Here is a 27790-nt window from a genome sequence, read left to right on the forward strand (position 1 = left end):
ATGTAAGGCCCACCACATTGCATATCATCTAAGTAAATCAGAAAAAAAAAAACTTCCCAGAACTCTAATGCAGTACTTCTACAGCATGTCTAAAAGATACCACATTTTTACAAACAAAAATCTAGGACAGGAACCATTTTGTTCTAAACTACCTTCCCACCCAAGCCAACACTTCATGTATTCAGCACAGCTACAAATACAAAAGTTAATCCAAAATCAACGCTACAGTGAAAAAATGTGCCAAAGTCTCATTAGAAGACCAAAATGAGCCACTGGGAACTAGCAAATTAACATCAGAAACCCATTTTGCTACTTTGTTCTGCCTGAAAAAAGTTTTCAGTTACAACAGAATGAGAGATGAAAAGGAATTTCAGAAATACATGCAGTATATCACAGATCCAATTAAAGTGCTACAGAAGACAACTCTGCCTTTGGCATTAGGGAAAGCTTACCCCCAAAAAATCTACTGAAACAGAGAGGCAAATCTTGCTCTGCAAAGCCCTACATCCTTAACTACGCAGGCAAAGGCGTTGCACTCAAAGACACTGCGGTATCTCACTCCTGCGTGTGATCTGTTATGGCCACTTGACCAGCAAATAGGTACAAACATCACCAGGGCAGTCATGCAGTGCTTTTGCGCACATCTACACCACGAAGCCGTGAGTGGGACAGGAGCACAGCTCCTTCTGTGGCTGCACCACTCTCCCATCGCGCTCGAGGTTATTTACAGATGCTCATGCTTCGGCTGACGCGAGTCCAAGTGAGCCAGGTTAGCTTAAGCGGTTAAACCAGCCAACCTTAGCCAGGCCAGGTCACGCTGGGACTGAGGGCAGTGAGCACAAACAGTTCATTTGCCAGATTGGAGGAATGGAGGAGGAGCAGTAACCTCTGGCAGTGTGGAGGGAGGGACGCTAGGCTGAAGGGGACCTGAAGAATAACTGGATATAATAAGGCTTTCAAGGTAGCACTGATGCAGTCAGATGCATGTCCACAACCCTATGGGGACACAGCCTCATCCCATCAAAATCCAAGATAGATGATCTTCTCAGATGCTGGAATAACTGTGCTGCTCACTTCAAAACAGAGACTGCCTTTTATAGAGAGGACATCCCAAGGCATATATACCCTTGTGGATCTGCAGGTACGTCTGAGGACACCACGCCATTGCACAAAACAACTAAAGAAACATCCTCCCCTGCTTTAAAAAAAAAAGGAACACTAAACTAGAACTACTGGGTTCAAGACTGAAACAAGTCACAGCAATCTGAGTGAACAACATACGTAATGTTGTTCATACATAATGCCTCACTGGCCACCTCTTTTCTGTATCAAGATCGATCCATCAAAACCAGCTCCTAAAATTAGCAGAGCTATGCTGGTGCTCAGCTGGTGCAACTGGGAGAAAAATCAAGCCCTACATAGCTCCTATACAGCTCACAGGCCAAAACCAGACTCTGAAAACCAAGACATTCTAACAGCGAAACACCCGACCAACAGAACAGGCAAAAATCCCAACGAAGCCCCGTATTTCTTAAGGCACTACTCCTCTCAGCAAGCCGAGAAGCAGTTCCAAACCCTGAGGGTGAAACCCATGGTAAACAGCGTGAAACGATGGAGGAGACGAGACAGAAGTTACAAAGGCTACATTCTACACTGTGACAGGAACACCAAGACACGTACAGTGCCAGCTCCTACCTGGAACATGGAAATGTTTAGGGGCCTGAGCGTAAGTTGGAGTGAGAGGGCGACTGTCAGGCCGATAGGGGACAGGGGAGTTCCGACCGCTGGACGGCTCATTGCCTCCAATGAGAAAATGGAGAAAACAAAATGAGAAGAGGGAGAGCGATCAAAAAAAAAAATAATTAAATAAAATAAAAAAAAAACCAAGCCCAATCACACCCAAACAAAACTGGTGGAATCGAAACTTCCAGGAAGAAAAGAAGTTGAACGAAAAATAAAAATAAAAACAATAAGGAGAACTGGTAGCCCTGGTGACTTTTTTTTTATCCCCCTGATATTCCTGCAGAGACAAAAATTCATGTTCAGGCTGGAGTTGAGTTTTGAGCAGCTCAGACTCATTCTGACGGCATGCAGGCAGGAGCTGTGTGCTCAGAGCTGGTGCTTAGATGGGCAGTGCGGAAAAGAAGAATGGAAGGTTACTTGGCAATCAATTTTTAGTATGGAGATTGATATTTGGAATTCAAAGGCGCAAACATGGAGCACAGTATTTGATATGCAAACTGAAAGCAGATAGAAGCAGATGCTGGCAGTTACTACAGTTCACTAATCCAAAAGTGTACAGAAACTAGAAACAGAAAATAGCTGTTAGGTCACTTGGCCCATATCAAAAGGCATAACTGTTCATTACACACTCTTTCACTGGTTTAGGAAAATTCTGATACGCCAAAATAATTTGTAAAGCAGTGCAGCCCATCTGGTGGCTGCACCCACATCGTTGGTGCCCCTCCAAATCTCTGCCAATGCCGAACTGGGCTCTGATGACAATACTTCACCACTGCTGATTTTGCAAACCTGAATCTAATGCCTAAAAGCTTCAGTTCCATTTTTGCACATACTATTTGTTCCACTTGTAGGATTACTCTTACTGGAACTGCTTTGCCTCCTAACAATGCACCTCAGCAATCCAATGGCCCTGAAAGTTCCTATGTCTTGCCAGAGCAAGTTGCAGAACCATGCTGGTTGATCCCCAAATATCAGGACTTAGCAGCCAGATATCCAAACACACGGCTGTGTGTGTACCTTAAAAAAATGCTGCTGCCTTTTACACTGTGCCGTTCTTCATACTAGGGAGAACCATCCACATGGGTGATTATTTTACGTGAGTGAGGGTGATTACAATAGTGAAAAGTAGGGGAACATTGAGCCCCTTCCATTTTTCAAATATGCATAAGGGCTTAAAAAACCCTAGGAAAGCTGATTAAGAAAAAAAAAATGGAGTAGGGGGGTGGTGAGAATGATAACAAGTACAGGAGAGCTATGAAACACAAGAAAAAGGAAATTGCAGGCCTCCTTTCACCTACAGGTTTCCTATGTCCTTTTAGAAGACCCAAAACATTGGATTCAGCGCATTTCTTATTTATACATTTGGGGTGGGAGAAGAAAAAAAGAAGTTTTCTGTACAATTTACACAAAAAAATCCTTTTACTTGAACAGTCATGTGCCAATCTAAAAGGCACCAAAAGGGAGAAAAAAATGCTCTTTACAAATGTTGCTGAAAGAGATGTGCCACAGAGGCCTCTGCTGGTACACGAGTTAGCCCATCTGCATATACATGCTTTATAAATTACATGCCCATTTCAGGGGGCTTGGTTGTACAAAATTTTTCCAGAAGAATGCATGTGCAAAATTCTGTATTTACCACTTCGACATTTCAGCCCTAAAAGACATGTTCTTTCAACCACATGACTTGATAGTGGTTTTCTATTTCGGGTGCAGCGATGCTGAGCTTCTGGCCAAGTAACAGTAAGTGCTAGGTCTACTAACTCTGAAAAGCAGTATGAATGATTAATTATAAAACCTTTTTGTCATATCTCAATCTATGGTCCTTTACTTACAAATTCCAGTAGTGTGTTCTACTTCTCCAGCCTTTGAGATATTGTGATGGTGAAACACCTCACTTGGTTAAGCTGATTTTACTTAAGTGTTTTGTTTGTATTGAGAAATTATGAGTTAATTTTCAGCAAAATCATTGTTCTACAAGGAAAAAAAAAAACCCTCATCAATATTGATATAGTCTCAAGATGTAGAGACATGCCTCTCCACCTTTCTGCTTCCATTAGCAATTAGTACACTCAGTGAAAGAGAAGAAACAAAAGGGATTTATTGACCTTTGGACTTGTCACAACAGAGGAGTCACAAATACATTTTACCTGTTGGGAACTGGGAGTCAAAATGTGGGCATGTTCAATTTGCAAAGCTAAAAATACAGGGAAGAAACCCTTCTTATACCCCTCTCTACCTCAACCAGACACAACTAAGTAGCTCCCACCCATAAATGTGTGCTGGCTAATCTTGTATCCGGGACACAGATCATTTGTTCAGAGGGAACTGGTAATGCTGTATAATACATCCAGTACCAGACAATTACTGTGGCACCATCCTGTAAAGCATATGATGCTTTATAGATGTCTCTGCTGGCTTGTATTTCCTGGGGTTCCTATGCAGTCTCTCTCTTCCAAATTACTCCTACCAGTAGTGACAAATAACTCTCCTTTACACTTTCTAGGATGGCAGACTCATTACCTCCAACCTCTGCAGGAGGGAATGGTTCATCTACTTAGCTTCTCATTAGACCATCCCTGAGGAGATCACACTCATAAGGAGGCTTAAGTGCTTCAGATGCAGCTGTAAAATCACCCACAGTTTATGGAAGCAGTGCCAACATCTGCAGAATGTGCACATGCACACGGGCCAGCAGAGCTCCTGGCTGCCTGCACCTGCCTCCCAGGGCCTGCTTGCAGCTTTACATAAAAGCAGGGGCTCTGCATGCCCTGAATTTGGGTTCCTTGCTGTGCCTGCACAGGAAAGTCTCTCTCTTACTGTCTCAGATGTGCTGTAACTATTGTTAACTCCCCAAAGCAACAAGAGCACTCCAGTTCACCAACACCACAGAAAGAACTAGCTCCCACATTCAACATAAAGTTGAATATGTGTGTTTGTGTAGGTTGGGGGGTTGAAGGTTAAGAAATAACAGAATAAACTTCATATAAAAATGAACCCCTAGAGCGCAGAAGCCTCAGAAGTGAAATTCAGAGGCTTTTCTTCTTTCTTTCATTCTCTTTGCTCCATCAGGTAGTTCTTGTTTTCTACAGCTCAATTTGTTAAGCATGTTGCCATAGCAGTCAGGAATATAATTGCTTGCCTCTACACTGCACAGTGTAATGCAGGTTCCTGCTGCCTTCTGAAGTGCTTTCCACTGGGCTCACTGTGTGATTCACAAGCTCAGCTCACAGAATCAGGACAGAAAACCCACAGGCAACCAACACTGAGCCTTCTGTCAGCTTGCAGTCTAATTGCTCTACTTCTCAATAAACATACGAAAATAAGCTCAAAAGTACCTGAAACCCTAAGTCCTATCCAGATTTTGTCAAATTGTCATTCATCATCTTGTCCAGATCCGTAGCTCTTATTTCACACACAAAACCAAAAATCATGGAGCAGCCAAAACTGCTGTCTTCCAGAGCAGAACTTTCAGCTGCATCCACAAAACCCTGGAAATATGGTTATCATGTCCAGAGAGCACATGGTTTCAGAGACCTGCCTCAATGAAGGAAGGAAGGAACCCGTGAAAACCAAGGCCCAAATTCACTATGAAGGTGGGTAGATTCCTCACAGGAAGGGTCTGTGAGCAAAGGAATACACAATACTTTGGAGCTCTCTCCATGGAAATCTTATGGGAGCTTTGCAATATACTTGAATGCCTTTGAAAAATTCTAGGCATGTGAGATGAAATCCTGGCTCTCAATAAGACTTTTGTCTCTGATTTCAGAAGGGTCAGGGTTTCTTTCATTTGTGGACTTGTTTTGATTCTTTCATAGCAAAGACAGTACAGTACTTTATTGAGAAAAGACCAAATTCAATGGGGAGTCCAAATCAGACTAGATGAAGTCTAAGCTGATGCATATTAGATGCTCTTCCAGCTTGTTCAACATGTATGTTCCATCAACAAACTCTCACTAAGACTTACTGAGGCATATTTAGTCCCTTTCACTCCTCCAACTTCTTGACTTGTGCCTTTAAGCCTTATGCTGTACAAAAACACACTGAAACTCGTCTAAATATCTACTTTTTTGGCTTGATTATACAAAATAATAGAAGTGTAATGTGTCATATGACACTTTAATTATCATTATGCCATTTGGAAACCATGCCCCTTTACCAAAGCAGTTTAGGCACGATCCATATTTTATGACTCTTAAAGGAAAAAACCCTAAAACTATAGTTTTATGAAATCTTTCTTTAAAACTTACATCAAGTTCACCTTCTCACTAAAAGTACAAGTGAGAAATGCTAAGTAAAAAGGAGATCACATGATGCCTCTTTTTTTAATCACTAAAAATGTATCCATCACATCTAATTAACTCCAAACAGTGCTGCTGTCCTCATTTCAGATATGTTTACAAGTTCTAATTCCTTATTAGACACAGAAATGTTACTCCAGAAAAAGGAATGCAGTTCTTCAAACTTTGAAAACAGACACTCAGAATTACCCAAAGCAATCCCTTAAAGGTAAAAATACCAGGGAGCTGCATTAGATGCAGCCAGTGCCAGAATGATCTCCCTTTTCTGCTGCACTGTGCTTCTTTCTCTCAACCAGCTATTTCAAGGCTGCTCTTTCAGTTCAGCCAAGTGAATGACAAGACATGGGTACCTGCTACTTGCCCCTTCTCACGTGTATGACATCCTTGGGTGGTGAACACTGTCACAGTGACATGAGCTTGAGCTTTCAGGAGCTTTGCCGAGTTACGACACACAAATGATGCCCAGGCCTTCAGAAAACTGGGGATTCTTACAACATCTTCCATGGCATAGCTGATAAAAACCACCCCTTTGTCTACAGCACTTGCAATCCCACTTGGCCTTTTGTGCCAATAACCGAGATAGACACCTGATCTATACACCAGGTAATTCTTTGAAATCTGAAAACAATAAGCATGGATTTCCAATAGTTCTTCTCATTTATCTGATGAAGAAACTATTTTCTCAACTGAAAAAGAATGAAAATGCCACCTGAAAGAGTGTGAGCATTAATTTTTATTTACAGCAAAGAAATGTTGAAATTGCAAGGACTATGAATTAACTGCATGCTGAAATGAGCACTGTATCTATTTTTAAGGGTCCCAATTTTTTTTAAGTGAGGTATTTTTTTAAATACTGGCATAATAGGAAAGTGGACAGTGCAGATTAACAAAAATCATCTAAGAAAAGGCAAGAATAAAATTAGTAATGGTGATTTGAATGCCTAAAGACGTACGATCTATTAGCATTTCTTGAAGGTTCATGGCAACAAGTTTCCTGAAACTGCTTTTGATTATCTCCAATTTATGATTATCTACATTCATCAATGGTGCCAGATTACAATCTATGTTCAGCTTACTCAGCTGCCTCTTTTGAGTTCTTGTAGGTGATATTAACTGTGACCTTCTCCCCCAGCAGAAGAGATGGCCCAATCACAGTGCTCCAGTAGAATTAACATAAACCTACATTAAAGAAAGCAAGAAACAAAACTAAATCTTAATGAGCTAAAAATTAGTTCCTTGAAGGGGTACAATAACATAACAAACCTTCTCCAAATCAAATAATTGGAAAAAAAGATTTAGAAAAAGATCAGATCCTTAAATAATGTAAATCCTAGCAATGCTACTGCCTTTAGCAGAGCCTGCCAATTCACACGAGGTGAAGAGAGGCCTAGAGATTTTAACTTTACTTTGCTGGGCACTGATCATTGCCGATGTGGACAATAAAGATTAACTGCATTGTTGCCATTGGTATTTATATAATCTTTTTCTTCTCCATATTTTTGATCACCTTGCTCTCATTCAGGCAATAGTGTGGTCAGTTTTTCAATGCATGCTTTAAGAATGTGGAAGTAACAATTAAATTTGATATGCTAACTGCTGAAGTGATTGTTATGTACTGCTTTGGAAAGAAGCTAAACCAGGCATGTACAGGTTCTAAACAGCAAATGGCAGTGGTTTTCTGTGTGTTTCTACCAGGTAAATGCTCGGTGGCTCTTCAACTAGGGCCCTTAGAAATGACATATTTCCTCCAAAAAAAAGGACATTATGTCTATTCTAACGTAGTTCTAAGTGCAAACAGCACATTTCGAGGCATGCTCAGCTACACAGCCAACGACCACCTTAACGGAGATAACACCTATTAGCTCTGGCAGAAGGCTAATAAATCTCCAGCCTGGAGGGTACTCCCTGGAGAGGCCTGGCTCCTTACCTTTGACATGGGGGATGAAGTGGTGTCGGAAGGGGGAGTTGGGGCGGGAGTCATGGTGAGAGGAGCTGAGACTGCTCGTGCGCAGGTATGACAAGCGCTGCACACCAGTAGGGAGCAGCTCTGCGGCAGCAGGGAGTCGGGGGACAGAACACAATGAAAACAAAGAAAAACAATAAGAGAAAGGCAGGGAAGGAGGCTTCAGAGGAAGGGGAAAGAAAAAAAGGCATTGAACAATTAGGATTCTGAAAAGAAGGAAGGAGAAAAACAAAAAAAAAGGTTAAAGACGTACCAAAGGGCTCATAAATGTTAGACAAAGTTACAGGAATTAGAAGAGAGGCTTAGATTTGAACTGCATCACTGATTAAGCATAACATTACTGGCTTAATGAGCTTCTGATCTATGCCTCGTTACCTGAAAGTAGCTTGCTACCAGCATGCAAACATCACAAACATTGACGCTCAATTAGTTAAGAAAGCAGCTGGTTTGGAAAATGCCTGACCAAAAAATGTCAGCCAAGAGGCATGCAAGCTGTTTTCCATTGTTTTGAGACATTCCCAAAATGCTGCCAACATCAGCTAGGGCACTGCAGGAGGAAAAGGCTGCAAACTTTTTCAGAACTTGTAGCACTCAATTTTTGAAGAACCTTATGCTGACAGCAGTTCACTTCTCTCTCAAGGGCCAGCTGGGAGCAAAAGAGAAGTTATCTGGGGCCACTGGGTTTATTCAGACAGACATTATTCTTGCAAATAACACGGTGAAAAGAAGTGCCATTAGGAGAAAACAGGTAAACATACATGTGCTACTATTCAACATGAATTTTTGTAGGAAAATAATTATTGTAGGAAAATTATTAAAGTAGTGTTAGCGATTACCCCAAAGCAGGGTAGAAAACATCAAATGATGAATTTGACAGAATTGCTTCTGTGTCGTGTGAGGAACAGTAACAGGTGAGCCCAAGATGAGAACATCTGAACAGAGGTAAGTTTGAACAAATATCTTCTCAGAAAATCCCCCAGGGTGTGGACTTCTGAAGATTTTATATTTGGATGCAAACTCTGGCTTGAGCACATCTGCCCATCAGAAGAGTTACATCAACAGAGACTGCTTCTGGGGAAGGTCTTTGACTGAACACAGGCAGTAAAACTCAATCACAGTAGAGTCTGGTATAGGACCTGGATTTGTTCATACCTCTGATACAACTGATATAAATGGAAAAATCTCCTCAGAATCGTCAGAATCAAGAGACAGAAGTTTGCAGCTTTTTCACGCTTTCAAGTCTCTTTCAGTTTCAGTTATAACGTCATCTTAAAACACAGTCATGTTGTCAGCACCAAGTATCAGACACAATTTGCTTCTGTCCCACCTCCCCTGGGTCCTGTAAATAAGGCATTCACTGACAGACACAATTGGCTGCTTTCAGCCCACCCCCACTAGGAAATGGCTGCAGCATTCAAGTTCCACAGTGGTGGCTCTATTATAAATCTTTAATTTTAAAAATGCAGCTCCTATTGCATATGGGCTTTTGGCATCCCAACTGTTCAGCTGTAATCACCAAGGAAGATGAAACCGTGCGATTGTATCACTTAATTTAAAAACAGATTACAAAGATTTAATTCATTACCATACACAATAAAATCAGTCTTGAAAAGTCTTCAATGAGGAGCATTTAACGATACATTTTTATGCTGCTTGGGTGTGGATGAATAGTTCATTTTTATGTCTAGCTTTTATATACACAACTGGTAATTTTGAATGCACTGGGAACCTGAATGACCTGTACATTTTCTAGACTGCACACAGAACTTGTACATCACTGCTAAACCAGAAAATGAAGTTTGTGTTTTCAAGTGTTCCCAGGCAATTGCCTATGGCTTTAAGAAAGATACCTTGTGAACCATGAGTCCGTGCTTTAAAAAATGACTAGCAATTTGGAACATATGGCTGTTTTGCTGCTGAATATGAGGTTCTATGGCAGCACCAAGCTTTAAGTAAATTTTTTAGGAGGGAGTAAACCTACATTACTGGCTTCTGTATAGTCAAGCCATAATTTTTGTTTCCAATATGTGATACTTTTTCCAAATTCCAGAATGAAGTTTATGATTCAGTGCTGCAAATTTTTGCTTGCTTTCGGAAACATATATTTAAAAAATAATTGATTGGAAACAAAACCAGAAGATACATATTTATGACATAAGCAACGCTCATTAGCCTAGTGCAAAAGACTACGACAGTCAAGAACAAAAAAAAAAAAAAAAAAAAAAAAAAAAAAAAAAAGATAGAAAACGAGATATTAAAATATGCAACGGTTTTTCAATCCTGAATTTTCACTCCTAAAACATACGAGTGCTTCACTGCCCCAGTAAGTGGCATAATAAAGAACCAATAGTTTTACATATACTCCTACTGCAGTTGCCCTTACCAGGTCTGTGGAAATGCTGAGGGGAGCGTGACATGGTGGGTGTGTAGCTGTGACGACTGTACACGGGAGAATTGATGGAGCCCTGACTAGTAGACCTGTGGATCATGCGATCCCGAACATCCTGGTAGCCCTGCAGAAGAAAAAGCGTTCACTGATGAATGTAAATGCACATTACACACCTTTAGCAGCACCTTAACCTCCTTGGATCTGAAGGCATCAGCAGAAGCTACTGAAATAGCAACATCCCTTTCAACTTTCAACCTACTTCATTATTGCTGTTCTTCCAGTGACCTGTTCCAAAGAGTCCAATCCATTTTTATAGTCAAGGACAGAGTTCATTCTTGGAAGGTTCCAACTCCACCTGCAATTTCTGTTAAATTCTATATAATCCTAGATTTGCCCACATTCCCTGACTCCATAAGGGAAACTACAGCCAGAATATGTCTGTCCTGCACAAGACATATGAGCTTGCCTTCAGCTGGTTAACCTGGCAGCAAGAATTCAATAGCTACAGCAAAGAGCTCTCTGGCTAAATTTACCAGGTGTCACAACTAGCCACATCAAGAGTTATTTACTATCCAAAATAGATTCCCCTTGTATCAGAAAACATGACAGCTTCTCATATAGCAAAATTCAATTTACTTGGTTTCCTAGGGAAAAAAAACAACAAAAGAAAGAAACAGGAAAAAAAAAAAACCTCAAAACAAACCCATCCCCCCAAAACCCCACGAAGCAAAGCAAACCAGGACAAAAGGGAAAGGACTAATGTTAATGCATGAAGATTTACAAGAAATTTTATAGTCACTTTTTAAGCACGTAACAATCAATACAACTTTTAAGTTGCAAAAAAACAACACTCTTCACCCCCAAAATGATAATGCATAAGCATCTATTGTATCCTGGCAAAGTACTTCCCAAACGTTTCATGTATTCATTTCGTTTCATTATGATGTTCAAATTAACTCCTATGCAAAAACAAATTAAACCATAGTTCTGTTTTCTTCGAGACGAAACTGCAAATGTTTCAGTAGCAATAACATGGGTTATCATTCAGTTGCTTAGAGTAGCATTTTATCTCATGTAAATCATCCAGCTCCCAGGATCTGAATCTGCCTGTAGCACAGGAAGGAGGAATGTACCAGAAGTGACGCCTGCTGGACAAAGTGCTCTGCTTTCCAAACAGCAATACAGAAGGAGTGGCAGCTTCATGTTTTGCACAATTTGTCAATATTTAGTGTTTCCTTCTTAGAAATAATTTTTGTTAAGTTTCAACATCAAGAAAACACATCTATGTGGCAAACAGAGAGGAATCAGACTGATAACAAAACCAACACCTGGTTTTGCTCAAGTGAATAACTGTAATCAGAGAGAGTAATCAGAGAGTAAGAGACTGCCCCCAAGGGTTCCACCAGACTTACTTCTGCAGAAGGGGTAGGTGATAATGTCCTTGGAGACTGCAAAGACATAAAAAACAAGGTTATAAAATATCATTGCATACACCGGGCCAGAAAACGGTAATCTAAACATCGCTGCAGATACTCTGATATATGGCAATGATGTAGAGTGGCAATGCAGAAATTACTGAAGCCATTCCAGCACTGGAACTTGCTTTTTCCACATTGCTCAGGAACTGGTCCATAAATCATTGAAGTTTAAAGTTTCTGGAAGAATCTTTATAAGCGTGATTAATTCAGTCAAGTATCATGCAAGATCATCTTAGCCATCTAATCATTGTGGTAATTAAAACATAGCTGTGAAGATCAAAATCAGAAAGAGTTATTAATTTAATAACCATGCCTGTTATGAAGAAATCTTTAAAATGGAAATCAAAAGTAAATAAATTTATCTCAGAGCTTTGCATGGAAAATCAAAATACAGAATATCTTGCAGGACGAAGCGTGTTTTTCCTCCAACGCACACACTCTGGCAAAAATGTGCTTCTCCCCAAGGCCTTACATTTCATACCCATGCAAAGGAGCACGTAGTTGTCATCAACATTTCTTTGATATGACCTCCTTTAAACCTCTGTGTTCCTCCATGGTTACGTAAGAACAGACAGGAATTACAAGCAAGTGTAGTGAAAGAACTGCACAAAGGCCAGTGGGCAGAAATATGCACAATACCATGAAAAGTTTCTATAATGCAGATAGGGAAACTGAGGCAGCAAATACCTTTAGAAATGAGACATATGATTATGCGTAGGTTGATGGTATGAACAAGAATGATATAATTACCAGTTCTGTGCCCTTTAATCACCAGACAATTTGAAGCTGGAAGATGAGGACCTAATTATTTTCTTTGTGCACAAAACTTCAATATTATTTATCATAATAAACTGGGCAAGCAATTATGCTTTTAAATAAGACTATAATTATTACAGAATGATATAGTTTTAATATAATATCTCAGAAGCTAAACTGCAGATTCTGGCCTAACTACTACAGTAATGTACAACAGCAGTAAAGTACATGCAAAATTTCTGCTATTAAATATCTAGCTTTTTATTTTGCACTGAGAGACCATCAAATCTCACAGAGCTGGTGACACTGGGAATGCAAAGTATCCAAACAAAGGAGTGACATTTTTTTACTGGATACAGAATGTCTCCTTTTCAGCAAGTTTCCATAAAGCTTTTAAAGACTGCTTTTGCCACTCTCAGTCAAAGCCTTGAATGTCTTTTACATTCTTATTTTCTAATTCTCTAAAAGTTTGCTCCATATGAAACATATCATACACAGTGCTTTGCAGCATCATTCTCCACAAAAAAATGAGAGCTAATCTAAAACTCTTAATATGAATCAAAAAAGCACATGTTGTGAGGTGCATTCCCACATTTAGCTATTAGTAATTCATGTGTTACTCTAAATAAACAAATTTCCATCACCTGCTGTGGTTACCTAGATGCTAAGGTGGTGGCTACAGTAAAAGCTAGTCACAGGAATCTAAGACTGGGAAGGCAGCCCAGAAAGTAGCCTGCTGAATCCATGTATTATTTCCTTTCATATATTTCTACTCCCTCGCTACCTGGCATCACCTTGTTGCTTTTTGAGAAATGGAACCACACTCTGCAACCAATTTACTGTTTATTGTGCACAGGTGAGCTGTCATATCTCAAACTCTGGGGCTGCCAAGGGATATTTGGTTCTTCAGGGTTTATGAGGTCTTTTAAAGCCTGGTAAATTGCAGAGTCCACGCTATAATCAGTTTGAAATACACTGTGCACATGACTGAGTAAAGCAGCTCTTTTCCAGAACAGTAATCCTGTGGAAATACAGTGATAACTCCAGATAGGGAAGAGGAAGGGGAATGGGAAAAAGACCCATTCTCATCAAAGTTAGAGCAAAACCTCTACTGCAACAGGCCCAGTGCTCTACTGCTTTGACATCTGAGGGGGTGCTCCAATACCTGAAGTTGCACAAGTCACTTTGTGCTCTGGGGAGTTTCTACAAACTTTGTAGGTGTCCTTCTGTAAAACAAGTTCTCACTGATGCCATTTTAACTGTCTTTTAATTGAAATACTAGGTGGGATGCCTCCTCCATTTTGAAGCATCTATCACATTAGAAAAAAAATCCTTTTCTCATTTTACAACAGCTTGTTTACTGAAAGCTGCTACAGACATTCAGTGCTTTCAACAGACAGAATAAATAAAGTAAAGGACACAGAGCTAAAAAGTTCTTTATCTCTCTCTCTCTCTTTCTTTATATACATATATATATGTATATTTATATATATATATATATATATATATATATATATATATATATATATGCAAGCAAGGTCAGAGCTGAGAAAAGACTTCAGTACTCATCAGGTTGCTGCTCACAGGGCAGAATGGCAGGACCTGAAGAACTTGAGTACCTGACGGTTTCTGGAATCATTATCACTCTGTTAAGGACCAGTTCGGGTAGCAAAAATTAATTTGCAAATCTTATTTGTATCTTTTAATCTCGTGCACGTTCGGAGCTCACCCGCGAGGGGGAGCTGTGGGAGAGCGATGCTTCCCTAGCTCCACGAACATCGGGATTCTCCTGAAAAAGGGACCAGGAGTGGGAAATCTGGCAGAGCATTTCCCTGCCACTGCAATGAGGATGACAGTCTCATGCTGTGTTTTCCCACTTTCTGTGGCTCAAGTATGTCATTGTCTTGTAGCTCATTCCCCATAATTAAGGTTTGTCTCCATTCCTGGATTAACTTTGGTGTCTCTTGCACATTTCCCTTGTACACACATAAATCTTTCTTAGCTGAGACTGGTGATCTTTTTTTGATTTTTTTTTTTTTTAATCATGGTGAGGGGCATTTCTAGTGTACAAGAATAAACTCAGGGTCCCCTTTTACTGAACACCACCACACACACCTCCTTTGCAAAGAGAATGCAGGTTAAATCACTCAAAAGTCTGCAAATCCCTGCCATGACTAAACATGTCACCTCCTTTGCTTTTTGAAGATGATGGTGGCTGATGTAGATGTACCAAGATTGTTGTCACTCGACTATCACAACACAAACACAAGGTAAAGGGACTGCTCCACCCCAATGGCCTTGTGTTCTCATTAGGGCAAGGGGAGGGAGGAGAAACAGACACAAAGAGGTGAGGCAACTTGCCCAAGGTGACAGAAGTCAGCAGTAGCATTGTGTGAAAAACCCAGTTCTTCTGTTTCCAGAACAAATTTCTGTACTCACTAGAGATCAACTGAATTAAATGCTGGTGAAAATATGATATAAGGAAACCTCAAAGGTTTTTCCTTATTCCCAGGACAAGCATAAAAGCAGGCAACTTACTCCATACTGCTTTATCAGCTTCCAACATACTGCTTTGTCAGTGAGCAGCTTCCCTTTAAGGATTAACAAATAGTTCACCTTCTCTGATGAAATTAGTTTTTCCTCTGTAACTAACAAGACTTGTGTTTGTAGTGGGTTTTGTGGAATGGTTAGGCCTGTTGGAATTGGTCAGAGGTCACCAATGGTGACCACTCAGTGGTTCTGAACCAGGTGCCAGCTGGATACACTACCAACATAAATCAGAGGGGAGAAATTCTGTAATCCTCCTGACCTGGTAATCTCTTATTTTATTCCTGAGCTGAACAGTCTCCTGAATTTCCAACTCATGTTATTATTTAAGAAACTAACCCTATAAAACACTAAAGGACAAAGGAGAAAAACTGAGGGAGCTCTGGCCTGCTAGTGGGCAGAACACTGCTAAGAAAGCAGATTATCAATCACACTGATCTGGGCATCTCCAGACCACTGGTGCTTGAATGATTTACTGTAATTCTTTTTTCCTCTGCTCAAATTCATCCTCAATTCAGTCACAATCAGTAAAGTCACTGAGATTGCAAGGAGGTAAATCCTTTCCCATGTCCATTTAGATTTGCATTCAGGAAGTCTGATTTACAGACAGATGGTATTACATGACAAAACCTGCTTCACAGTCTGCACTGGTATCATGTAAATAGTAACTGCAGCTATGGAAATTCACCTGAGAAAACTGGGGACCCTACAATCCAAAAGATACCTTTAAATACAAATTTAAAAATAGAAAATAGAGATAGCTTTCTCTTATACTTGCATGATACAGGAATCCTTAGTACATATCAGCAGTTTAAAATGTGAGGCAGGTATTTCTATAACGCAGTTAACCTGCTTTCCCAAGTGGAAGAGCACCTCATTCCGACCCAGCTCAGATTTTATCCAGAACGTCTGGCAAAGTGCTCCAGCAATATATTTCCCTTCAGTGTGTGTGAGATAAAGTATCCTGCTGCTCTTACTCCTGCTTCTGCCATAGGATATCGTGGTATTCCTCACATTGTGCTGTATCAGTGCTCCTCAGCACAGCGTGAGGCTTTTGCCCCACGTTCTGCACTTTGCTGTACCCAAAGATGAGGATATCCATGAGAGTTATGAGGATTCACCCAGAGACAGCCTGCAAACCTCCCCCCTGCCCTTCCTCTGCCAGTGGCCGGTGTTGTTGTAGGTGTCCAACTGTGCATTTTCACACACGAGGCATCATCATGAGTGCTCCCATTAACCCCAGACAAAACAGACAAAAAGCACTGTGAACAGCAGCAGCAACAGTATCTAGGAGTGTCAATTAGAAGCGAAGCAGGCTCTGCATAAAGCACACAGCGGAATGAGTTGCTTGTTGGTTCATTACCTCTCCAAGACTCTGTCTCTCCTGTCTGTCCTCGTAGGCGGAAGTGTAGAATGGCTCATAAGTAATTAGGTCTGGACGTTCAATGTCATAAATAGCCTTGACTTTGGGAATGGCTGCTAAATCCTTGTAATCAAGGATTTCATTGTCTACTTTTGCCTGAAGGTCAAAGACAGAAGATAAATTAACTTACACAAATGCACTGGCAATTTTCTGTTTTACACAATTTATGATTTTGTGTATTTGTTGTCACACTGTTGCTACGGAAAACTCCTTTTAGCACTCTACATGCAAAGTGAATGCTTCTTGTTCTTCTCCAGCAGGCCTCCTCTGCAACAGCTCACACCGTTTTCTTGGGTTAAGGAAGAAAGAACACGGCATATATAGTTCTATATTAAAAAGTTTCTTATCCCCAGTAGTGAGCTGAAAACCTCAGCTCTGCAAATGACTCGCTTTGTGGCCTCAGGCAAGTATTTTCACCTTTCTGCTCTTGTTTTCCCACATGTAAAATGTGTAATAACATCGATTTAGCTCGCAGATTACGGAGATTACAAGGGGATTCCATGCTGGAGACCACAGACAGGTATTCAACTGTGCACACAAGAGGAAACAGAACTTATTAAAAGGAAATAAAAAGACAAGGAGGACTGTGAGGACTGGGTATCCAAACTCCCAAATGAAATTATTAAATTGCAGTCATCACTCATCCTATACCCAAACTTCTGACTAAGACATCTGCTGCTGACCAACTGCATGGCACTGGCAACAGCATTTTCCACTAAGGCTGCAAGGAACTCTTGACTAGTTAAAAAAGGGAAGTAGGAAATCTGTCCCAAAGCCAGCTACATACATCAGAAGGAGCTAGGAAGACTCCTTATACTTAGTTTAGAGAGCTAATATCTTTCCTTACAGAAAGATTTCTAAAAAGTATCATCATAAATTTTTACCTACCTTAAAGAAGGAAGATACTCAAATTGTTTTTCAACACTTCTACTAGATATTTTATTTATTCATAGTAGGCTGCATAACGAAACCACATTCAGTTCTGTTCTTTCTGAGTACTAGGGTCTAGTATTTTCAGATTAACATGCATTTGCCTTCCCAAGCTCTCTAAGAACCACTGGTCTTGGCGGTTCTTAAGCAATGCCATAAACTAGAAACAATACAGAACAGTTCTGAAGTAGCTGGGAAATTCACTGTCTAAAAATAGCCTCAAATCTGTTTAGCTTTTACTTACCAGATATTAAAAAAACACCTTAAACAAATGTAACCTTAAAATATGTAGGTATATTAAGATGATATTGCTGTAGTATTTATACCACAATCTGTTAATGAGACACAAATATGTCCGGATATTCTTAAACCAAAACTTGAGATTTGTAATTTTGGTGATTTTTCTGCATTATTATACACGAAATTGATAGATTTCTCTGTCTAAGACTACATTTTCACCTATACAGTCTCAAAGGTATCCATAAAACCAACGATTCAGCATTATGGTTGGCAACATTTTTGATCTTAAATACAAACCACCCTTCCTTTCACAACTAAAACATCTGAGTTCTGAAACAGAAGGTGTTGTATCAGCCAGGCTTCTTTCAGTGTAGCTGACCCTCCTCCCCACGTCATGCAAGTGCAGACAGCAGATCTCTCCAAAACTGTGTATCAAAGTGCACAGATCTCCTCACACAACCCCTACAAAGCCAAATGACCCGTCTGCCTTCTGTCCCTCTTCACATCACAGAGTGACTTCAAGAGATTTACTGTATCTTTCCAAGGGAAATGTGACCTGGAAAAGGCCTGTTCTGCCCTTGAAGTCCTACAGTTATAAAAGCTACATGAAGAATTAACAATTTCACCACTAGAATAAAGGCACTGGCATCAGTGTAACAGTGATTCATTTCAGCGTGAGTGTTTTATGTGCAAGCAGCCTATTCCTCGGAAGGAATACTTACATAGATAGTGTGGCCTGGAGAGCCAGGTATACTGGAACCTGGTCTGGAATAAATACTTTCTGATGACGTTCTTGTAGGCTGAAAAACAAAAAGGAACTTTTGAAAGCAACCTGAAGCCATTAATGTTGGTAATTTTGAGTTTAAGTGAAGAAATCTGCACACATCTTGAAATTAACTGAATTTAGGAAAAAAATGTCAACACAAATGCAAGCATTCTGGCAAATTTCACAATCTTGTGAGGCAAGTGGGCTTTTTTTTTTTTTTTTTTTGGTAGGGGAAGGAGTGCCGTGAGAGGGGAAAGAGGTTTTCTAAATCAAACAATGTAAAAGACTAGACTGACAACAATAATGAACAAAATCAAACAACACCTGCCAGAGACACTGCAGGAGCCAAAGTACCATCCAGGATAGTCCTGCTGGTCATTTTAACAAAACGTTAGTTCACAAACCACTAGAGGTATCAGCAGTTCAGCAGACAAAACTGTTGTGAGGAGCACAGCACACACGTTATCACCTTCCAGGTGTTCAGTCAGTGGATTTCCATTACGAATACAGAACTCAATGCAGTCCTTCTAAGTAGAAGGACCTGAAATCCTTTGCTTGGAGCTGTTCCCTGTATCTGCAGCACCATCAAGATGCAGCAGGGAAGTCAAACTGCTGGTTGAAATTCCATGATTCCTCATGCAAAAGTCGTGATGTTTAATGACAATGTCTGAAATTCATGAGAACAGTCCCACCCCTACAAAGTGAGTGCTATTATGTTTAGTAGATTTTCCAATGCTTTTTCAGGACTAAACAGACACTGATGCCCTGGGGGACGCTTTGTGAGTGGAGACAAAATAACTTATCACCGAGATGAGGGGATCCTGAAAACCTGATGAATTAGAAAAACACCTATTCGATCAAAAGTCACTCTGGCTATTGTGGCAATTGCTCCTAAACTTGGCACACAGCAGACACACAAAGGTAGTCAACCACATCCCACTTGCAACTGAGAAATCATGAACAATTTCTGCTCCCTAAGTGGCTGCAAAGAACCAAATCCCATCAAAAAGCAGAGTGTCAGAATAACTCTGATGACAGCCGTGCACTGATGCCACTTGAAAGTGACTTCAAAGTCACTTGAAATTAGACCCTGGTAAACAGTCCTTACCTCATCAGCTTGTGACATTGAACTAAGGGACCTCCAGGCACCCACTGAAGAGAAACAGGGCTTGACAGCCTGGCTCACCGATTTTAATTAGGAAATATTGCAGTGAACACAAAAAGGCTACTGGATCCTTCTTATCTCTAAGCATACATTTCCTGAAAGGATTCTTCAACTGACCTCAGAGACTTCCTACTTTTAATTCCATAGCCAGGAAATCTATTGGAACCATACGTATATAAAATGTTGAAGCCTGATTGTGGATCAGCCAGCAGGCTTTGTCTGACTTCATTTGTGGAAATGAAATCACCACACTCAGGGAGCACCAGAGGAATAAAAGGCTTTGAGTATGTTCCACCAAAACCCGTGAAGATTCAGATCAAACAGAAAGCAGATGTGGCTGTGGACTGATAAAGTCACAAATACTCTCCAGAGCACATTTGAGAACACTTTGGACCTTTACATGTTTCTTTTCTCTCTGTAGCTGCAAATTCCTACATCTCAAAAGGGAACAGAAATTTCTCAGCTGCCCTTAAGCTCCTCCCATGATGCAATCAAACCAGAAAATCCAACAACAACCACTTGTTTCATGGAAATGTTACAAGAATTAAGCTGGAAAATCTGGCTGGTGTTGGAAAACACTTTACTCCCCCTTCCATTCTTCCATTTCACTCTCTTTGAGTGGAGACACATGGAGCATTTTGCTGCAGTTGCTATGGAAAACAATTGTTTTCATTACAACATAGGGAACAGTATTAAGTGCTTGAGGTACTGTTAGGGGTGTCTCTGTTACCTCTGGCTTTTGGCAGACATACTTTAAGAGTTTTGTCTGCTCAGTTCTCCACGTTGTAGGAAAACAAGTCTTAGAGGCAGTTATGGCTTCTTCCCACTTGGCAGGCCCTTTGGATCTTTCGTAATTGCTTCAGAAAACCAGAAATTCTCAGCCCTCGACCCACCTCCTTAGTCTCATCTCTTAGTGTAACTGCTAATATCCTTTTCATTTAAGGAAAATTCACTTGCATTCATCACTTTGGTGAATTTATTAAAAAAAGTCAGACACCTTAAGAAGATAGTTTCAGCCATATCCTGTTAACAGCTTTCTTAGGTGCTCTTAAACCTGGAGTACAGGAGCAGTGGTCAGATGGACTGGTATGTTGTGGCACCTGTTCCTCATTTCCTCACTGTGTTTCTGCTCCAAGTTCCTTATTACCATCCCATTAATAAGGCCATGAGCCAGATATGACACCCTTTAAACCAGTTTTCTATTTTATGTAATTATTTCTGTGTGCATCAGTTTTACCTTCCACCTACTGCAGAGCTCCACACTGCCTGGGCAGGATGCCATCCTGCCATCCACTGCCTGAGCACACACTGCTCCTTTCCTGAGGAGCTGAATCCAAGCAGACCTGGAATTCTGAGGCTCCTCTATTAGCTCCCAGTCCTGTATCTTGCTTACATTTATAACATACCCTCAAAGACAGTGCATGAAAAAGGATTATACATCTACTCTCACCCTTCCTGCCTCACTTTGCCCTGTTTCTTGTTTTGAATTACACAGGCTGTTTCCATCACAGATGGCTGTTTCCTTCTCTGCTGCTTCCCATATGGTCTGGAATCCTTCACAGCTTTTGCACTTTCCCCTAAAGACAATTGCATTGTACTTGAAAACATTTATGCTGCTTGCCTTAACAAACACACACTAAAGATTCCTAGATAAAAGCTGTTCCTCTGACATACTTTTAGTTGCTATGGTTGGCTCCTCTCCTAACAGACCTGTAATAGCTCCTGACTGAAAATCTGTGACCAGGTACGGCTTTTATTCGATTGAACATTACATTTTCATCAGCAGTTGAGAATCCCTGACCCTGAGTAACACCACCCTGACTTTTTACATTAAACAGCTGTCTAGAGATACATTGGAGGTCAAGTTCTATGTTGATGTAACTGCAGTGGGGTGTAAATTCCACCTTAGAGGGGAGCTGATCAGAGCACAGGTAAATAGCAGGAATAGTGGCTAGCCCTGATGTAACCTTTAACACTGGAGATGTGGAGGTATCATGAGAGCTTGTCTTGCACACATTATTGGAAAAAAACAGGTAAAGAAGAAGGAAACAATCTTTAATATGAACACAATAATTTAGAGGTATTTATGTCCATCACAATAGCCCTGTGATACTTGTTCTACACTCCCAGCAACCGAACAAGTTAAGCTGCCTCACTCCTTCTACAAACAGATCTGGAACATTTTTTGTATTGTTCTTTTACTTGAAGGAAAGAAAGTAGAGCTTTTCATAATGCCACTTTTGTGCAGAGAAATTTTAAGAAAAATTCTATTAAGAACTAATCTTTAATTTTTCTTTTCTTGTGGTACATGGCCTTTCTCCACTTTTTCTGACAGCAGAAGAGTCATCATTTTTTTTCTTTCATCTTCCACGCAAATGGATGTAACAGTAGCAAATATATCAATATGGGATGTCTGTACCAAATACAGAAATTCTATGAAGTATATGAAAAAAATCAAGAGAAATTCAGTCAACAAAAATTCATGCATGTCATTAAAGGAGCCAAAGGAAAAAAACAGATCACAAAGCATCTAAAGTATCTACAGGACTACTCAGTATTTCCCACTTTATCACAGAGTGTTTATTTTTATGTTTTTGTTCTTCATTTCATGCATTTGACTTCAATGCAGAAGTTCTTTACCAGTTTCATTTGCAGACTGGCAGAGGTAATTACCGACTGTCATGCTCATCCTTAGGCTCACTGTGAATTGAGTGTTCAATTACCATATCACCCATGCATATGCCCCAAATTGATACACTTGATATTTTAATATTAGACTGCAAAGCTTAAGATGTTCAACTGCATTTACCTCTGTTTGTCATGTCATCATGCACGGTGCACCATCTAAATAAATAACTTCAAAAAAAAAAAAAAGAAAAATAAAGAATCGAGCCTAGAGCCATTCACATCATCCAAATGCCGCTACAATGTGGTGGCTCTGGCATTCTGAAGTACAGATGTTCAGCATCATGCTCTATAAAAACTTACAAGTGCAGGCAACCAGATCAAAACTGATCCCAAGAACATCTGGCCAAATGGATGCACTACTGCTTTACAAAGGCATCGTCCCCATTTACAGTACCTGCCTTAATTTTTTGATAGAGTTCATTATGCAAGGCGGTGATAATAGCTGCAGAAGAACGAATATGTTTTCACTTAATAACACTTAACATTACAGCTTAAGCAAATTCTCTAAACCTCAGAAGCTACTTTAAGTGAAGCACGGCTGTAAATAAGCTATTAGAAGTTTAGGATGGAATATCTTCTACCAGGCTGACACGGCTTTGCAACACCAAGGAATTTGGGATTTCTCAGTACAACACTTGTTACTCTGACTACCTGCTTCATCAATTGCAAGGTTTTGTAGTTATTTAGGGCTTGGAACCAGAGTTCATAAAACATGGGCTTCCTACAGATTTCAATAATTTCCAGTGGCTGTGTACAAGATCAATAGAGCCCCTCAGTGTCAGAGCATTCATGGTGCCTGTCTGCTGTTTAACTGTACCCTCCTCCTCACAAGGGTGTTTCCTTCAAATGCATGCATTTCTTATTTCTCTGCACTGTATATGCATCAAGACAAAACCAGTGAACAGGTTTAGTTCAAACTGACACAAACACAGGTATTAATATGTTACAACTAATTTTTCTTTCCTTTTTAGGCACTAACGCCAGAGACGAGAATGAATTTGCAGCACGTAATTACTGCAGGTATGCTGGTACCAAACAAACAAGACTACTCATGCAAACTTAGTCTTCATCAAGAGTCAGTTAAGAACAGGACAGGAAAGAACAAGAAAATAAAGTGGGAAGCCCAGAACATAATTCAACACAAGCTTCTCAGGGAATTTGCAGGGTTTCACCCTACCATTTTCAATCTACAGTTTTCATGTAGATTCAAACCTCTGGCCTGCCTTTACAGTAACAGCAATGATACTATCTTTGTGTCTACTCTGCAGAACACTTGAAGCCAAATTCTGCCTTGAGTTACACTTTGTAGAATCCGCACATAAATCTAAACACAATTTAGTACTGCCCAGATTTACACAAGAGGATATTCATCTGACCCTCAGCTATTTGTATCCCACACAGTCTACAAAGGAAGGAAGAGAACATTCCTTGATTTTGACGTGGGCTGCTCCTATTTTGTCTTGCATATTTTTCTAATACATTGGATAGGATTTGGTTTTTTAATCCTAAAGCTCCTGGATTTCAGCGCCAGAAACTCAGACTCGAGCATGCTAAGCTGAATGCAAAAGTCACTACACTGATCTAAAAGATGAGTGAAATGGTCCCACAGTTTGCTGTTCTTAGACTCCAACATCCAATTCCATAAAGCCTAGGACTGAAGAGATGCTCTCTTAGGAGCAGGGATAACACACGCTGTATTTTCTTGATAACACAGATCTGTAGCTAACAGAGAGCAGAATTCAAGTGCAGTTAAGTGACTAAACTACTGTGCAGGACAAAGGGTAAAAGTCTTGCATTAACCCCCATTTAATCACAGCATTGGATCCAACTTCACCTAAGACCATCCTGCAGATTGGGTCTAACACAGACATCCTGCCCTGGCTGACATTCGACCACATCTACTTTGCAATTAGAGATGTGAAGGCCACATGAACTGACACAATGGAAATCCAGTGGCATGGACTCTCTCAGCCTGTCTGCCCACTACCAACCTGTGCTTAGTCCATACCAAAGCATTCTGACTTCATCACCTGGTGAAAACTACCTCAGGTGCATCTGCATGCAGCACAGCCACATGTCCCCCACAGCAGACACATCTAATAAATAAGCACTGCCCTGAAGGAGAAGAAATGGAAGTGGGTGGTGTTTTTAAGGGCAAAGCAAACACAACAAAGTCTGAAAGTAGAAAGCTACTGCAGAATCAAGAGGACAGGGAAGACCTTGCAACTGAGATGTGGATGTGCGCCAGATGAGAGAGCGGTAAATGCTCTCAGGCAGCACATGGAATATGTCCAAACCTGGAATTTTGTAAACATTTTCTCCACTAAAGTATTCATGTGTATTTGGTCAATACATATAAAAAAGGAACTGATTTCACTTTTAACTTTTAACTGATTTTTTTTCCTAAAAACATAGGTCACTGTTCATGGAAAACAATTTCTTTTTAACCATCACTTTAAAGTCAGATGCTTTTCACCATTTTCATTTGCTTCATATTTGCACTCTAATTTTTTGTTTCATGAGAAAAACTCTCTAGAATACTGGAAGATCAATACTACAGCCCCCAAAAGCTCATCTGAATCTAAAAAAAAAAAAAGTTAATTTTAAGCATTTCATTAAACAAAATAAAAAATGTGAGCATTAACAAGCAACACTGAAACAAGTGATGCAAAATACAGCGTCAGTGCCCATGGTGGCAAGTGATAGCAGGAAAGCTGTGTGGCAGGAGTAGTAGCAAGTGCAGCAAATGACAGTAATGAAGAATCTTCTCAGTAAAGAAGATCATTATCAACACTATGAAAACACAACAGCAAACCTCTGCAGAGCGTGGCCTGCGCAGAACCAGACTCTTTGGATAAAAGAACTCAGATGAGGAATGCTGTCATGAAACACAAAAGGGAAAAATGAGTGAAAAGGAAAGCAGTTTCCCCAGTTCAGTGGTTAAGCTCTTTTTCAATCAAGTTGCTAATATCTGTTTTAATATCTTATGTTACTTACTGATCACTGTAGAATCATGAACAGCCAGACAGTTTTAAATAAACACCTAAGCAATATATATTATGTGGTTGGTTCTGTTTTCTGTTTGTTTTGGCTTTGTAATATTGCACAAATATCCATGGGGGGAAGATCTAAAGCAACCACTGCTTTAATGAACTCCCTTCGCAGATCTTGACCAGCTAGAATGCTGATTAGTTTATATCACAATTCAGTTACTAAAAGAAAACAGAACTTGCTGAAAACTTCTGAAGTTACTTCAATGGCAAAAGGGCTTTTTGTTTTGTTTAGTTTTGTTCCATAGGGAAAGGAAACCCAGCAAGCAAATAGGCAATGGCACTGGCTTTTTGCAGAACCACCAGAAAATCTAGGCCTGACCCTAGTGGCTATTTGTCATCTCAAAAACCAGGTTCCAATTCTCACATTAGGTCTAAATGTATGTCATAAGAAACTGAAATTCAATTAAAATACAATTCCTAATTTAGTGCTGACATGCTCGAATAGCACATAGTTCCCCCAGTTTTGTTTGTTTCTGTACCTACCTGTTTGCTGCTGCCTCCATTTGGGTCAGCAGAATGAAGCACGTGTCAAAGTCATCAAACTCCAACTGATTCTAAAGTGTCTGACTTTGCACTAGAGTAGACAACCTGTGATACAGTGTTGAAGCTAAAATTGCTCCATCCCTCAGCCAGCTTCAGTGTGGTGCATTTGTCAATGCCTTTTAAAGACATATTAAACCTCTGCATAGAAGCTCTCACTCAGGAACAAGGCAACAACCTTGGATAGCTGTGCTGCAACATTTCTCAGATGTCCTCTCAATACACCTTCTTTCACTTCATTTTTCCTGCAAGAACTCACTTAAAAAGAGCCTTGCAGGTGAATTGATTCATTTACTTCATTCACTTCAATTAAAATTAGCTGAGGGGTAAGAATACTGAGATGTTAAAATGTGTGACAGAAAAAAGGAAAATACTTGAGGAGGACTATGGGACTTCCATGGGGAACTGAAGTAAACCAACTGATCTGTAAGGTCAGCTGGAGAAGGTTTGTAAAGGCTGCAGTGTGGTCAGGAGTGCTTTGATAAGACTCCTGGGTCCTAATGAAAGGGAGGTATTGTACCCCAACCATTTACTACAAAGCACAAGTGTTCTGACACTTAAGCATGGCCAGAACACTGACAAATTTACATTCAAATTGTTAAACGAGGAAGAAAATCCAGTCTGGCACAATTTTCCATTTTCTTATGAAAAGTCAGCACAGGACAACGTGTGAATGCTGGATGGTACCTGCATTGATGTTAGGCCATTCTAGACCACGTGCCCATGTAGGACCAATTATACTTTTGCCCACACTAACATGGACTCTGCTCAACGAGAATTTATCTGCACATTACCTACGATCATAATAAATTCTCTGTAGAGGATGTTTTACAGACCAGTGTACTGAAATAAACACTAAAGAATGTGGTTCCCTGTGAATGAAACCCACACAGAATACAACCCACAGGGTACTGTAGGTGTCTCCACACCAGTACCTCTTAGTTTCCCTGTCTGAAAGACATTTTATTCATATGCAGTCTCTAATTCTCACATTCTGACAAATTAGCAAAATTCAAGAGACCAACTGAGACATCAAAAAGAGTAAACTGTCCAGAAGATGAATTAGTGAATAAGGGCTTAGAATTGCCTGGTGCACACAAAAAGCCAGGCTCTAGCATTCATCAGTGCAGCATCATTGTCACTGAGGATTTGATCCAGAAGGTTTGTCTGGATATGCTGAAGTGACTCCAAGGGTAACTGTGGCTCTTCTTGGCATTCAAATTAGGTTTAGGTTGTATGGCAAAGGAAGAAGAGTTCATCTTGTCTAAATGCTACAAATAACCACTCAGAACAGGGGATAACTATAAAGCAATTACACAGATGTGCAAACCCACTAAGATATATGGTAGCATTTGCCCTGTTCATATCTTCTCCTTAAGAGTCTCTCTCACAACAATTGAGATATGAAATGAAGTGTCTTAGATACTTTGCCACGTCTGTATGTCAGTAAATGACACTATCTTTAAGGCAGTGCACTGAGACAGGTATGTGAAGGTGGTAAGCCTAAAAATCAGAGCAATACCTCTGAAGTGCCTCCACTGAATATTCTGCCAGAGTTGTGACAGCTATGCGAAAAAAACATGGAAAAAGTCACTCTTTTAAAAACAACATTCAATTATCACGTGTGCAAAATGTAGGGAGTGTCATTGCCATGAATTCAGCTTACCCGGAGCTTATCTTCTGTCTTAGTGGATTGCTTACAGTCGGGATGCCAGACAGTGGAACCTGAGGGAGGAAAAAAACCACCACCTTTATTCAGAGCAAAGCAGATGACTTCTGGTCGTGACAAGCCAGTTATGAAAGCGAATCAC

At 40.2% G+C, this 27790-nt stretch overlaps 1 protein-coding gene across 18 annotated transcripts in view; it reads right to left on the minus strand.

The window, feature by feature from the left end:
* Nucleotides 1-27790, minus strand: part of ABLIM1 (actin binding LIM protein 1) — a 134573-nt gene that overhangs the window by 16983 nt on the left and 89800 nt on the right. For 8 of the 18 annotated variants that reach the window (XM_027884860.1, XM_027884862.1, XM_027884861.1 and 5 more), the window contains exons 8-14: nt 27646-27704; nt 25202-25264; nt 18490-18567; nt 16538-16693; nt 11806-11841; nt 10388-10517; nt 1696-1800 (exon numbers count right to left, since the gene is read on the minus strand). In XM_027884860.1, coding sequence (XP_027740661.1) covers nt 1696-1800; nt 10388-10517; nt 11806-11841; nt 16538-16693; nt 18490-18567; nt 25202-25264; nt 27646-27704 — 627 coding nt within the window. The remainder of the gene's footprint in view (nt 1-1695; nt 1801-10387; nt 10518-11805; nt 11842-16537; nt 16694-18489; nt 18568-25201; nt 25265-27645; nt 27705-27790) is intronic. The other 10 variants (XM_027884867.1, XM_027884868.1, XM_027884875.1 and 7 more) reach the window with 3 other exon arrangements.

Source organism: Empidonax traillii, unplaced genomic scaffold, assembly GCF_003031625.1.
Source record: "Empidonax traillii isolate 1590-97213 ecotype Southwest subspecies unplaced genomic scaffold, ASM303162v1 scaffold156:size1289327, whole genome shotgun sequence".
Classification (NCBI taxonomy): domain Eukaryota; kingdom Metazoa; phylum Chordata; class Aves; order Passeriformes; family Tyrannidae; genus Empidonax; species Empidonax traillii.